The sequence below is a fragment of the Schistocerca nitens genome, chromosome 4 (genome assembly GCF_023898315.1).
Source record: "Schistocerca nitens isolate TAMUIC-IGC-003100 chromosome 4, iqSchNite1.1, whole genome shotgun sequence".
Lineage (NCBI taxonomy): Eukaryota > Metazoa > Arthropoda > Insecta > Orthoptera > Acrididae > Schistocerca > Schistocerca nitens.
The window spans coordinates 62,873,188-62,888,669 of record NC_064617.1 but is presented as its reverse complement, the minus strand read 5'-3'; the positions used below and the strand labels follow the sequence as shown (position 1 = coordinate 62,888,669).

At 44.0% G+C, this 15,482-nt stretch overlaps 1 protein-coding gene across 1 annotated transcript in view; it reads left to right on the top strand.

Annotated features, from left to right (window-relative positions):
- Window positions 1-15,482, top strand: part of LOC126251736 (arylsulfatase B-like) — a 219,140-nt gene that overhangs the window by 195,005 nt on the left and 8,653 nt on the right. Inside the window, exon 8 of the mRNA XM_049952344.1 lies at window positions 9,659-9,817. Coding sequence (XP_049808301.1) covers window positions 9,659-9,817 — 159 coding nt within the window. The remainder of the gene's footprint in view (window positions 1-9,658; window positions 9,818-15,482) is intronic.

Genomic DNA, 15,482 nt, shown 5'->3' with positions numbered 1-15,482 from the left:
AATTGGCGGAAAGCACTGGCGGCTGCCTTCTATGATGAGGCTATTGAAAAGTTGGTACAACGCTATGACGAAAGTCTAAGTCAGAACGGCGACTACGTAGAGAAGTAGCTGAAAGGTGTAGCTAATTGTTACAAGTAAAACATTTCTGATGTTCACTGTGGTTTCAATTTGGCAATCAATCGGAGCTTACTTTCTGAACAGGCCTCGTAGATATTTGCAGATATCACAAAAATAGAGTAAGATATTACTGTGACCTCGGTAATTTGTTCCAGCTTATCTGGAACTGATATTTCATCGCAAACTTGACTCACATAGTTTAAAGTCTCATTTCCATTAGAAACGAGTTTTACTTTTAATAACCAAATCGGAGGCCAGAGAAATGTTACTATTCCGTGCTACGTCCGGATCTCAACATTCTCCTCTACTAGAAGTAGACCGCGCTCTTTCAGCGCTCATAGTTTCGTCAGATACCAGATGATAATAGCACAATTGCACTGAACTGTCGAAATACCAACTATATTGAGACTGGCGTTTTGCAGTTGAGTACAGTTTTCATGTGCTGGACACAGAGCGTGTATTAAACGAAAAAATTCGGTCATCAGTAATGTAGAAATACCTCTTTATCTTTAGGTTCCTATGTTTTTTTGTCTCTTTAAATGGCCCTAAAAATATCGCGAGTTCTTTTTCAGTGCTTTTGTCGTAACCAATTTTCATAGTCGCCCTTCTTTGCAAGCATTTCCATGATTTTATTGTGCTGACTACAGACCGAAACATTGTAAAGAAGCTGTTCCACTAAGCCATATTCGTGGTTCTTAGCTCGTCTCTACCGAATTTAAGAGCTAATTTTCTACATGAAACGGATAATTTCTTTGGCAGGATAAGTTATGGTATGAAACAACTCCGACCCCATTCCTCAAACAATATTCAGCAAAAATATGTTTCAGATTTGCGTTCAAAACGCATATAATTCATGCATAATGCTAAACGGATTTGCAAAGTCTTGCAGATATTAGCGCCTCGGTCAGTGGAAAACGATAATTTGTTGAGTTGTCTGGAGTTTACTCCTTAGTTAAAGAATTTTTATTCTTTTTGTTTCTTGATTATTTCCCCAGTTTTTATTGAATCTTTAATTTTTTTTTTCATTTAATGAGCTGCCATCAGTACCACATTTCGCAGTACCTAATCTTGATAATCAGAGTGCGCAGTAATAGTCAGATAACACCCTTTCCGATATGTATTGGTCCACATGTCTGCCGTACAAGCATATTCATTCACGCGTACGGTGTGGATAATGCAAGGCGTCTTATTCGCCCCCCCCCCCTTTCATTGGTTTGCATTTCAGTGTTTGGTGCTACTGTTACACAATGAAGGACGTGCTGCAGACGTCGCAGTTCCGAAACAACGTTTACAATCTCCAGATGTAAAGCGCCAAATCTGCAACTGCTTTCACAAAGCAGTTGCAGGGAGCATAGACGCTAGATGTGGACCCCGAATACCTAACTCTGTCAACAACAAACACCTGTCAACTGCTGGTCATAAACTTCTCCAGACCATTTCTCACTCACATTGGCGATGCGAACTCACGCATTACGTTCATAAGATGAGAATGTCATAAATTAGTACAGCTAAATTGAAAAAAACGGAGAGCTGACGGAATTACAAATAGAATTGCTTCAGTCACGCGTGGATTACATGTATATAAAGCAGGGATGGGCGGGGGAGGGGAGGGTGCGGCTCAAGATTATGAAATTGATCTAAGATGTAAATTTTCAGTTTATTTAGAGAGCTCATGTACAATAACTTCACAAAGTTTCAATGATGGAATCGCACCCGAAGTGCCTGAAAAATAATTGAAAGTGTGACACTAGCATTCTACGCTCCCACATTTTGAAACAACACTTCAGTACTATCGGTGAACAGGAAAACTTGCACGCGGTAGATCGAGAAGGTTGTGATACATAGTCTTTGGTTTTATATATCATCTGTGACTCTTCACCGTATCTGAGAAACGATAACAGACAATCTGCTTTGTTAATAAAGAAGCAATGGACTTGCAAAGAAACTTAGAGACACTCCTCAAGTGTATCAGCCAGAACATATCCAGCGTAAGTGACATGAAATGAGCAGTATGGGCCACATATTTCCAAATGGTGTCAATAGACGAACATCCCATTTATCATCTGTGCTACATTATCTGGTATTAATTTCTACAGATTCAGAATGATAACAACCCCTACATTCACAAGGGGAGGCTTCTAAATTGTGTACGTGATGTCATCAAGCCCACTTACAGGGTTCTAGCCGATACTGAACTTATTTTCTGTCCCCATTCTGATGCACGAGATGAGTCATTAGCAGCTAATAAAGACTGAAAAATATTTAAATGGCTCTGAGCACTATGGGACTTAACTTCTTATGTCATCAGTCCCCTAGAACTTAGAACTACTTAAACCTAACTAACCTAAGGACATCACACATGTCCATGCCCGAGGCAGGATTCGAACCTGGCTAAAAATCAAGATTCAAATGAGTCTCTAAATTCATTCATATGGGAATGATGCACTAAAAACATATTTTCATCTGTTACAATTGTCATAATTGCAACTCACGATGCAGTTTTTGTATTTATTTATGGGAACGTAGAGAAGATGAAGGTATTAGAGAGAATGGGCTTTTAGTTAGTGAATTTTACTCAAGATGAAGTTAGACCTGGCAAAGGAAAGAAGGCAGAAAACAAGAAACCAAAAGAGAAGGCTTGAAGAGAAGGAAAACCATGAGAAAAAATCTGGGTCCTTCTGAAGAAGTGAAATAAGAAAAAACATCAGACTGAACTTCAAATTGCGATTCCTGAAAATTGTGTTTTTAAACGTTACGTACGTTTCTCTCACAATCTATAAAGGCTAGAATAATGAAATCCTGTACACTTACGCCACACGGTCCGAGAACCAGAAGTCACGCTATTTCATTTCACAGCGGAACCCCTTTGGTTTTCATCCGCGGAATCATACAGCACAGTGGCACGTCGAAGTTATCGTACAGCCCGATCCGTTGCCCTTCGCGGGAAGCCACACTGGTCTTCTTCTTCAGTAAGGTGTTGCCCACACGCACAAGGCGAGAGGTCCTACTGGTTGACCTTCCCAGGGTGACAACATCTGGAGCACTATGGGCAGGTCTCTCCCATCAAATCAGGATTTCGATGATATAACAAGCCAGTCGGACAGAATTTGGCGCGATGTCCCTCTGCAGGGCAACCAACACTTCTATCAATGAATGGCGATCCGAATAATTGCTTAAAAAAGGGCCACACGTGGACCAACCTGTTACTGACCTACTCAATTTATGCGACACTTTCTTTTGAGTAAAACTAAACTAAACTCTGCCCGAACATGCCATGAAATCTCAACACTACCCATCGGCCACCGTGTCATCCTCAGCCCACAGCCGTCACTGGACGCGGAAATGGAGAGGCATGTGATTTCTCTTGAATAAATTACCAAGTTTTATGAGATTGTAATAATTTGTTTGTACGTGTACAGCGCACCTACGGATTCCCGTCACATTCGTATTATTGCTTCATAGTGATTTTTTTTTGTATTCGAGTGTATTTTCCCGCCTAAAATGTGAGCAGTTTCACTAATAATCCAACACTGTTGATTAAAGGTTCCTAACGAATGAAAATCAGCCTCAGGAAGGTTTATCTGTTTACCAAGAGTAATAGGAAGCAGATTTCAGATTATCTAACTGATCAAAACGAAAATTTCTGTTCCGACACTGACAATCTTGAGTGTTTATTGAAAAAGTTCAAGGCAATCGTAAAATGCGTTTTAGACAGGTACGTGCCGAGTAAAATTGTGAGGGACGCGAAAAACCCACCGTGGTTCAACAACAAAGCTAGGAAACTACTGCGAAAGCAAAGAGAGCTTCACTGCAAATTTAAACGCAGCCAAAACCTCTCAAACAGAAGCTTAACGATAGAGTAAGGAGCGCTATGCGTGAAGCGTTCAGTGAATTCGAAAGTAAAATTCTGTGTACCGACTTGACAGAAAATCCTAGGAAGTTCTGGTCTTACGTTAAATCAGCAAGTGGATCGAAACAGCATATCCAGACACTGTGGGTTGATAATGGCATTGAAACAGAGGATGACACGCGTAAAGCTGAAATACTAAACACCTTTTTCCAAAGCTGTTTCACAGAGGAAGACCGCACTGCACTTCCTTCTCTAAATCCTGGCACGAAAGAAAAAATGGCTGACATCGAAATAAGTGTCCAAGGAATAGAAAAGCAACTGAAATCACTCAACAGAAGAAAGTCCACTGGACCTGACGGGATACCAATTCGACTCTACACAGAGTACGCGAAAGAAATTGCCCGCCTTCTAACAGCCGTGTACCGCAAGTCTCTAGAGGAAAGGAAGGTTCCAAATGATTGGAAAAGAGCACAGGTAGTTCCAGTTTTCAAGAAGGGTCGTCGAACAGATGCGCGAAACTATAGGCCTATATCTCTGAGATCGATTTGTTGTAGAATTTTAGAATATGTTGTTTGCTCGCGTATCATGTCATTTCTGGAAACCCAGAATCTACTCTGTAGGAATCAACATGGATTCCGGAAACAGCGATCGTGTGAGACCGAACTCGCTTTATTTGTTCGTGAGACCCAGAAAATATTAGATACGGGCTCCCAGGTAGATGCCATTTCCCTTGACTTCCGGAAGGCGTTCGATACAGTTCCACACTGTCGCCTGATAAACAAAGTAAAAGCCCACTGAATATCAGACCAGCTGTGTGGCTGGATTGAAGAGTTTTTAGCAATGGAGAGACGTCTACAGACGTTAAAGTAACCTCTGGCGTGCCACAGGGGAGTGTTATGGGACCATTGATTTTCACAATTTATATAAATGACCTGGTAGATAGTGTCGGAAGTTCCATGCGGCTTTTCGCGAATGATGCTGTAGTATACAGAGAAGTCGCAGCATTAGAAAATTGCAGCGAAGTGCAGGAAGATCTGCAGTGGATAGGCACTTGGTGCAGGGATTGGCAACTGACCCTTAACATAGACAAATGTAATGTATTGCGAATACATAGAAAGAAGGATCTTTTATTGTATGATTATGTTAGCGGGACAAACACTTGTAGCTGTTACTTTTGTAAAATATCTGGGAGTATGCGTACGGAACGATTTGAATTGGAATGATCATATAAAATTAATTGTTGGTAAGGCGTGTGCCTGGTTGAGATTCATTGGGAGAGTCCCTAGAAAATGTAGTCCAGCAACAAACAAGGTGGATTACAAAACACTCGTTCGACCTGTACTTGAATATTGCTTATCAGTGTGGGATCCGTACCAGATCGGGTTGACAGAGGAGATATAGAAGATCCAAAGAAGAGCGGCGCGTTTCGTCACAGGGTTATTTGGTAAGCATGATAGCGTTGCGGAGATGTTTAGCAAACTAAAGTGGCAGACTCTGGAAGAGAGGCACTCTGCATCGCGGTGTAGCTTGCTGTCCAGATTTCGAAAGGGTGCGTTTCTGGATGTGGTGTCGAAGATATTGTTTGCCGCTACTTGTACCTCCCGAGGAGATCATGGATGTAAAATTAGAGGGATTCGAGCGCGCACGGAGGCTTTCCGGCAGTCGTTTTTCAAATGGTTCAAATGGCTCTGAGCACTATGGGACTTAACATCTATGGTCATCAGTCCCCTAGAACTTAGAACTACTTAAACCTAACTAACCTAAGGACAGCACACAACACCCAGCCATCACGAGGCAGAGAAAATCCCTGACCCCGCCGGGAATCGAACCCGGGAACCCGGGCGTGGGAAGCGAGAACGCTACCGCACGACCACGAGATGCGGGCAGTCGTTTTTCCCGCGAACCATACGTGACTGGAACAGAAAAGGGAGGTAATGACAGTAGCACGTAAAGTGCCCTCCGCCACACACCACTGGGTGGCTTGCTGAGTAGATGTATATGATACATGATGGTGGTATGTTTATGATCAAAACTGGTGGCTGAATAAGCAAACTATGATTTCCAGATATTCAAGTAGACTTTTGATTTGAGAAACAGCCTGAAATTTGGTATATACAGGATGTCTATTTTCTGGTCCACATGAAATAATTTTTATGTAATAGCAAAATAAAATTTTATTAAGAAAATGTTGTTTAGCTACGAGGGGATGCATTAATCAGCATTACTGGCCTTTTTGTTATGTCTTCCTTTGCACGCTGTGTGGTTCTTTAGTGCATCCAGGATTGAGGTACAGATACTGTTCCTGAAAAGAGAATTCAGATAGTAATTTATTCTACGTCTTATAACAAACAGTAAAAATAATACATAACTTTGTTGTGGTAGCTGCAGCATCAGTTGCTAACAGTTGATCTGAATGTGGACATATATGCAGATACAAAAGAACTATAATTTTTCAATCTTGAATACAATATCTATTCAGAACACGTCGAGCCTGGCCATTATGAAAGTCTGTAAATGTTATTCAACTGGCAAACACACAAAATGTGGGCACTGCATCAAAGTCCGAATTTAAACACACCCACCACTGGAGCTCCGGAGAGGGGACGCTTGCATCTCATTGACAGCGGCGTAATCGTTGATCTTTTGTGGCAAGCAGCGCCCTCGTGCCACGGTGGCGGCTGTAGGAAACGCGGCGGAGTAACTGGCGGCGCGCTATTTGAAAGTGCGGACGACTGGTTCACGGATGATACCACACTTGCAACTATGTTACGAAGATACTAAGAGCAGGTCGACTGTTTACATGATATTGTTGTTGTCGTCTTCAGTTCGAAGACTAGTTTGATTCTTCATATCCGTCTTACTATATTCAACCCTTTGTTTCCTCTACGACTTTTATCCCTGTACTTCACTCCAGTACTAAACTGGTGATCCCTTGATGTGTCGTATCCTTTATTCTACTTGGGTTGTGTCACAAATTTCTTTTCTGTCCCATCCTGTGCAGTTCTTCTTCATCAGTTCTTCTAATCTTCAGAATTCTTCTGTAGCACCACATTTGAAATGATTCTATGCTCTTCTTGTATAAACTTTCGTTCATGTTCCACTTCCATAAATAGTAAAGAATACTATTTTATTCGATAATGCTCTTCCTATCCTGAACAAATGTTCGAAAACTTATTACAGTGTACCAGTCACATAAGCATGACGGTATTAAAAAGGCAACACAAAATTGACTGACTCGCCAGTAATCATACAACAGTGCTGGTACCCAGGTATCGTAAATTGTCCACTTGCTGCAGATGGTAGCAAATAAACTGAAATACATGGAAAATGCACTCCAGTCTTTCAGTTAATAGTCGCTCGTGTTCATTGTAATTATAGTGGACTGTTTAGGCAGCCAGTCCACAGTGAAGTAGCCGAAAGGGCACGCGTCAACTCACGCCGTCTGGCGTTAAGTCTGGAACAGGATACGTGATGAATGTGAAAGAAAAAACGTAGCTACTAGAACACTTAACTTTTATATTGTCCTTTGGTATACAGCATTCTGGATGATACAAGTGAGACTCTATCTTGAGGTACATGCAACGTTACAAATGGTTAATGGCGCCTTGCTAGGTCGTAGCCATTAACTTAGCTGAAGGCTATTCTAACTGTCTCTCGGAAAATGAGAGAAAGGCTTCGTCAGTGTAGTCGCTAGCAACGTCGTCGTACAACTGGGGCGAGTGCTAGTACGTCTCTCTAGACCTGCCATGTGGTGGCGCTCGGTCTGCGATCACACAGTGGCGACACGCGGGTCCGACATGTACTAATGGACCGCGGCCGATTTAAGCTACCACCTAGCAAGTGTCGTGTCTGGCTGTGACACCACAGTAATCATACAAAGCGTCAACTGAATGTGGTTGACTGAATGATCACTGTGTATTCTCCACTAGTTTACATTTGAGTACTGTCAGCTGCAACAAGAGGGCGAGCCTCGTTGTGCTGTGTACCTGGACTGTGTGCCAGTACAGCAGAGTGGAAGTCGGTATTGTCTTACGTTTCTAATAACGTTTTGTTCACCTCAATGCTTCAGCGAGATTGGTTTTCGAACAGTTCTAGAGGGGATGAAGTGTATTAATGAAGACACAGGATCCTATGTATTTTCGTAACGAACAAAGTTACAACAATGGTAATCTTACTGGTTAATGTTCAACTGGTAGCTAAACAATATTTGGTTATTAAATTTTTTGCTTTGCTTCTGGACAGAAAGTTACATATAATGTTAAAGATAAATGCACTGAGGTGACTAATGGTCTTGGGATAGCGATATAGACATATGCAGATGGCGATAATATCGCGTACACAAGGTATATAAGGGAAGTGCATGGGGTGCACTCATGTGAAAAGGTTTACGACGTGGTTATGGCCGCACGACAGGGATTAATAGATCTTGAACGGGGAATGGTAGATGGAAGTAGATGCATGGGACATGGGACATTCTATTTTGGAAATCGTGAGGAAATTCAATAGTCCGGGATTTGTAGCGTCAAGTGTATACCAAAAACACCACAATTCCAGGCATTACCTCTCACCACGGACAACGCAGTGGCTGCCAACGTTCACTCAATGACCGAGAGCATCAGAGTTGTCAGTGATAACAAACAAGCAAAACTGCGTGGAATTACTACAGAAATCAATATGGAACATACAGTACAATGGACATATCCATTAGGACAGTGGCGTTAATGGGTTATGGCAACAGACCATCGACACGAGCAACTTTTCTAACAACAGGACATCTCTTGTAGTGCCTCTCCTGGGCTCGTGATCATACTGGCTGGTCCCTAGAAAACTGGAAAAACCGTGGACTGGTCAGATGAGTTCCGATTTCAATTGGTGAGAGCTGATGGTGGGGTTAGAGTGTGGCACACATCCCACGAAGTCATAGACCCAAATTGTCAGCAAGCAAGCTGTTGGTGACTCCATAATGGTGTGGGATATGTTTACATAGAATGGACTGGATCCTATAGTCCAACTGAAGGGATCATTGGATAGAAATGGTTATGATTGGCAACTTGGAAACCAACGGCATCAAATTTTTTTCGATAAAAATGTGCCATGTCACTGGGCAACAACTGTTCACGTTTAATTTGAAGAGCATTGTGGACAATTCGAGCCAATGGTCTGGAACCCAAGTTGCCTGGATAGAATACAATTGAACATTATGGGACATGATCGAGAGTTCAGTTCATGCACAAAATCCTGCACAGGCATCAATTTCACAGTTATGGGTGACTATAGAGGCAGCACAGTTCAATACTTCTGCATCGGATTTCCAAGGATTTGTTGAGTCCATGCCATGTCGAGTTGCTGCATTGGCCAGACAAAAGGAGGTGTGGCACAATATTAGGAGGAATCCCATGAGTTTAGTCACCTGAGTGTATTAAAACATCTATAAAAAGACGTACATGTCGACCACACTTCAGAAAGAGATTACACATACCAGCCACTATCAACACGTGGTTATGACATGGAATGACTCAAATGTGCTCCACTTTTCGATTGCATTCACATTGTGACTATTTAGTTTAACTTCCTGTACACATTAAAATGGACTCCTGTTTTGCAGTGAACTACCGGATCTTGTAAAGAAATATAGAATTCAGAGCCAGGCGAGGGCGAGTTTTACTGACTGCAGCGACATCGTGCCTGCAGGTGGTGACGTATCCTCGCTGCCGCGTGACCTTGACGGCGTGGACCAATGGGAGGCGTTGGTCAGCGGCTCGCTGTCTCGCCGCACGGAGCTGCTGCTCAACGCAGACGAGGCGAGTGAGACGGCCGCCGTCCGAGTCGGAGACTGGAAGCTCGTCATAGGTGAGCAGGCTGCACCTCTGCTGCCCATTTGTTTTTCACCTACATATGCATCTATATAGATACCGCGAAAAATCACACTACAGTTCGTCTGTTTTCAAAGGTAGTGATCGCTTGTTGGCGTTAGTCAGCCAGTCACTTAGGCAGCAGTGGTCGGCCACGACACAAACAGCAACAGGGAAGAAACCGATTTTGTGACTTTTACGAGTTCCTAACCAGGAGCCAATTTTATACTATCATCTGTGTGCATTAATAGTCTAGTTTCTTCAGTTTCTGTTTGTTTATTTAATATCTAATAGTAACAGTCCTCGCGTTTTCGTTTGCGACGGAAAGTAAATCGATTTTGTGACATATTACAAGTTCCTAATCAGGGGCGAATTATACAGTTTCACCTGAGTGCTTCGATGGTTAGGTTTTTGAATATCTGCGTATTACTAGACACAGTTCGTACGTTTTCGTCAGGGTCTACAGTAGAGTTGCGCAGCACGTGCCGATAGTCCATTTATCAGCGTAGATTAGATTTCCACGGTCTGGACAGGGACTGCGATTGTTGTGTGTGGATGCAAGCTAAGTTGGTGGCCGCTCTCAGCTTGAGGCTGTGATGGCTTTGGTTACACAGTTTGAGGTTGCAGTGGATGGGCACCACTGTTGTGAACTGGCTATTGGGATACAACGGACGTCCAGCAAGTCAGTGTCCTCCGATCGGTCCTCACCTGTGAACAGCCCAGTTACTGCTTTCAAATGGTTCAAATGGCTCTGAGCACTATGGCACTTAACTTCTGACGTCATTAGTCCCCTAGAACTTAGAACTACTTAAACCTAACTAACCTAAGGACAGCACAGACATCCATGACCGAGGCAGGATTCGAACCTGCGACCGTAGCGGTCGCGCGGTTCCAAACTGTAGTGCTAGAACCGCTCGGCCACTTCGGCCAGCTACTGCTCTCACTGAGGTTGACTCCTCAGCTGTGATCGAATGGGAGGTCGCCCTGAGGCGTAGCAGACAGCGAAAGACTTGCCAGGCGGCCGCACATAAGGCCTTCCCAGTTTGTCTGACAAACAGATTCCAGGTGCAGTCTGACACTGTGACTGAGCTAGATGCTGTCGCCTGTCCTGTTTCAGAGGAAACCACTCAGCCTGCAATATCAGGACAATCACAGACAATTGGATCGTTGATAGTTGGAGCTGCAACATTAGGCGCGTTATGGGGCCCCTTAGGGACATGGCTGCCAAGAAGGGAAAGGAAACCAATATGAACTCCGTGGATATACCGGGTGGAGTCATTCCAGATGTCGATCGGGTCCTCCCGGATGTCACGAAGAGTACACGGTGCAGCCAACTGCAAGTGATTGCGCACGTTGGTACCAATGATGTGTGTCACTTTGGATCAGAAGAGATTCTCTCTGGTTTCGAGCGGCTAACAGAAGTGGTAAAGGCTGGCAGTCTTGCTTGGAAGATGAAAGCAGAGCTGACCATTTGCAGCATAGTCAACAAGACGGATGCCGGACGCCTCGTACAAAGCCGAGTGGAGGATCTGAGCCGCGCGGAATTAGCCGAACGGTCTCAGGCGCTGCAGTCATGAACTGTGCGGCTGGTCCCGGCGGAGGTTCGAGTAGTCCCTCGGGCGTAGGTGTGTGTGTTTGTCCTTAGGATAATTTAGGTTAAGCAATGTGTAAGCTTAGGGACTGATGACCTTAGCAGTTAAGTCCCATACGATTTGACACACATCTCAACATTTTTAAGGATCAGAATCAGAGGTTCAGGCGGTTCTGCGACCGTGTAGGCTGCAGATTCTTCGACTTACGCCAAAGGATGGGTGGGTTTCGGGTTCCACTGAATAGATCAGGTGTCCGCTATACGCAGGAGGCGGCTAAACGGGTAGCAGGAGCTGTTTGACGTGGACTGGGTGGTGTTTTAGGTTAGAAAGTCTCGGGAAAATACAAGAAGGGCTTCAGCCACAAAGGGTGAAGGCCGAACGTAGATACAGGAACCATCGGTATAACAGTTGTAAATTGTCGTAGCTGTGTTGGGAAAGTACCAGAGCTCCAATAGAAAGTACAGATGTTCAAATATTTATAGGCACTGCAAGTTGGCTAAAGCCGGAGACAAGCTAAGCCGAAAATTTAGCGAAGAACCTAAGGGTGTTCCGAAAGAGTAGGCTAAACACGGTTGGCGGTGGCGTGTTTGTTGTTGTTTGAAGTAATTCATCTTTTCGCGAAATTGAAGTAGATAGTTCCTGTGAGTTAGTATGCGCAGAGGTCATTGTTGGCAAACGGAATAAAATAATAACTGGATCCCTTTACGGACCTCCCAATTCAGACGATACAGTTACTGAAAGTTTGATCTCAGACACGTACCCTACTCATACGATTATAGCTGGTGGTGACTTTAATTTATCCTAGATACGTTGGTGAAAATACATGTTTAATTTCGGAGGTACGCATAAAACATCATCTGAAATTGTGCTAAACGTATTCTCTGAAAATTATTTCAAGCAGTTAGTTCATCAGAACACGCGGATAGTAGATGGTTGGGAGAAAACTTGACCTCGTAGCAACAAATAATTCTGAGTTCATAGCGCGCATCAAAACGGATACAGGGATTAGTGAACACGGTTGTCGTAGCGACATTGAATATTGTAACCACCAAATCCTCCAGAAGTGGCTTGAATTCAGAGAAGCCCGCATCTCGTGGTCGTGCGGTAGCGTTCTCGCTTCCCACGCCCGGGTTCCCGGGTTCGATTCCCGGCGGGGTCAGGGATTTTCTCTGCCTCGTGATGGCTGGGTGTTGTGTGCTGTCCTTAGGTTAGTTAGGTTTAAGTAGTTCTAAGTTCTAGGGGACTGATAACCATTGATTTGCAGAGTATCCACGTAGATGTAGATTTAGAAGTTCCTGGCAGAGGGTTCATCCAACCTTCTTTACGATGTTTCTCTGTTACTCCATCTCTCGAAGAGCGAGCGGAAAGAATCGAATCCCTATATCTTTCCGTGTTAGCTCTGATCTCCCTTATTCTATTATTATGATCGTGTCTCCCTATGTAGATCGGCGCCAACAAAATATTTTTTCACAGATTTACGGACTTCACTGACTGGCTCTAAATTTTGTACAGGGTAGGCTAATTCATACTCGCCCAGAAAACGCAATGCGTGATTTAAAAAAAAGTGAAGCAAGGAGAGGCACATAGCAGTCAGTCGCAACCCGACTTGCTGTAGACAAGCGCCTCAGTGTCCTTCTGTCCACACAACTGTAAGGACATACGGTGGCGTGAACTTCCGCGACTCTGTTGAATTGCAACGAAAATTCCCTGAAGATGACTATTCATAGCCGAACTCTAGATTTATAAGCATCATAAAAAGTAATGAGATTTCTACGATTGCTGTGTACCTCTCCTTCCTTACAATCTACGGTCACTGTGCACATCGGCTCCTGATGAAATCAAAATTGGTTAATAGTGAACCATGCCGAAGAAGAAGAGGATACGAAACTAACCTTCACAGGTTGATGGGGTATGTAATGTTTTTACAGTGGATCGAGACATATTTACGAAGAAATTGTCAGCAAGGCCCCACATATTAGTATGAGCTTTCTCCCGCTGAGACCTCGACTCATGCACTTATTCGTTGGGGAAAAGTGTCATAAAGCCACTGTATCCTCTCTTGAGATAAGCCAGCCCGCAACTGTTGTAACTGGACGGTGATATCCTGGTTACTAGCAGTGGCACTGAGCCGACGTCCGAGTTAGTACCACACGTGTTCTGTCAGGGACAGATCTGGGGATCTTGCTTAAGTACCTCAGTATCACGCAGGCAGTATATAGACATACATGCCATGTGCAGAGGAGCAGTGATCTGTTGAAAAATGCCAACACGATACTGTCATCAGAGGGAGAGTACATAGGGTGTAGAGTGTTTGCGAAATATCAGTGTGCCGTCAGATTTGCCTCAATCACTAAGAGCCATCACCTGAAGTACACCCGATGGCATTAGCAATGCTTTTCTCTCCAAAACATTGGAAGAATGGGACCTTTCCCTCATCCTCGAGCCGGCCGGAGTGGCCGTGCGGTTCTGGGCGCTACAGTCTGGAGCCGAGCTGCCGCTACGGTCGCAGGTTGGAATCCTGCCTCGGGCATGGGTGTGTGTGATGTCCTTAGGTTAGTTAGGTTTCATTAGTTCTAAGTTCTAGGCGACTGATGACCTCAGAAGTTAAGTCGCATAGTGCTCAGAGCCATTTCAGTCTCATCCTCGACGACGACGACGGTCATCCAGGGTGGTGCGAAATGTGGTGGATCACTGAACGCAGTGCGACGTCATTAATCACCAGTCAGTGCTTCTCGATCACGGCATCAGTCCTAATGCAGTATGTTGTGGTACGGTGTCAAAGGCAGCCTATGAATGGAGCGGTAATTCCCTAGTCCGGTTGCTGCTGGTCATGGACCAATGGTGCGAGACGGCACGGAATACTGCAGGGAGGTTGTTACTAGTCCTCGGGTCCCAGGAGTAGATGTGAAGCTGTTACAGTGTGTGTGGCACACAATACAGCTGTCCTCCATTGTAGTCGCAGACATGGTAGAAAGCAAGTTCGATGAGGAGTGGGCCTCCCTTCACGTTCCTAAGCAGCCCATCAGTGGGCCAGTCACATCCCAATGCCCGACAAATTTGGACCTTCTAAGATTTGGCCTGCCAGCCAAAAGTAGATCATCAGTGACGCCCCTTCCAAAACTCTGTCAGGTGCTGATAACGCTGTCTCATACAAGTGGATGGAATCTCCATTTCCCATTTTCACTTAACATCCGGTGCAATTCACGCCCCATTTATACCCTACCTGGCCTGGTAACACCACTAAACACGAAAATCACTCGCCATTCTACGAGTGACACAGAAATGCAGCTCTAATTATTTACATACACGCCGACTGTAGTATATATGTGACATTATAGTGACCTCCTACCACGTTTTCTAGGAGCTTCACTTTTCTTGTCAGGCAGTGTATTTCATGCTCAAGTTGTGTAATCCAAGTGGCATCTTCGCCCATGTTGTGGACGATATAGGCTAGGTTACCTATCTTAAGGTGCTCGAAGTACTGCCCACCCCAGTTTCACTTTGCCAACCCTGTACAGTCTACATAAAGAAAATCTATTGACGCCTCACACACGGTAACGATATGCAGTTTCTCAGAGGCTAGAGTTTGCAATTGTGGATTCCAATAACTTATCACGATATTATTAGGATGGCTCACTCGGGTTTTGTCATGTTCCCATCATTTTACTGACGTTGGTTGCTTCATATTTCCGAATGTAACAGAAACTGAAACGCAGTGCTGATCGAGTGAGTATATATAACGGCCACATACAAAAAGAAACGCACTATTTGCACCTGCTTCGTATGCGAAGGACACTTCACAAAAATCGAGAGGTCTGTAATAAGGCGTGACCACGAAGTAGCTGCAATATGACTTTATTGAGTCTTTGACTAATTTCAAGAGCGTCACTATTTTCTGGATGAGGGAATCAGCCCACACCAGTGACGAACAAGACTTCATTTAAACTATTAATCAGAATTTTTACCAGCGCTTGCGAAATTGTCCTCCGTGAATTCATTAGACAAGCGTTACACGCTGCGTTATGAAGTAGCCGACTGAGAGAATCGTTTTAATGTTTCAGATACTATATT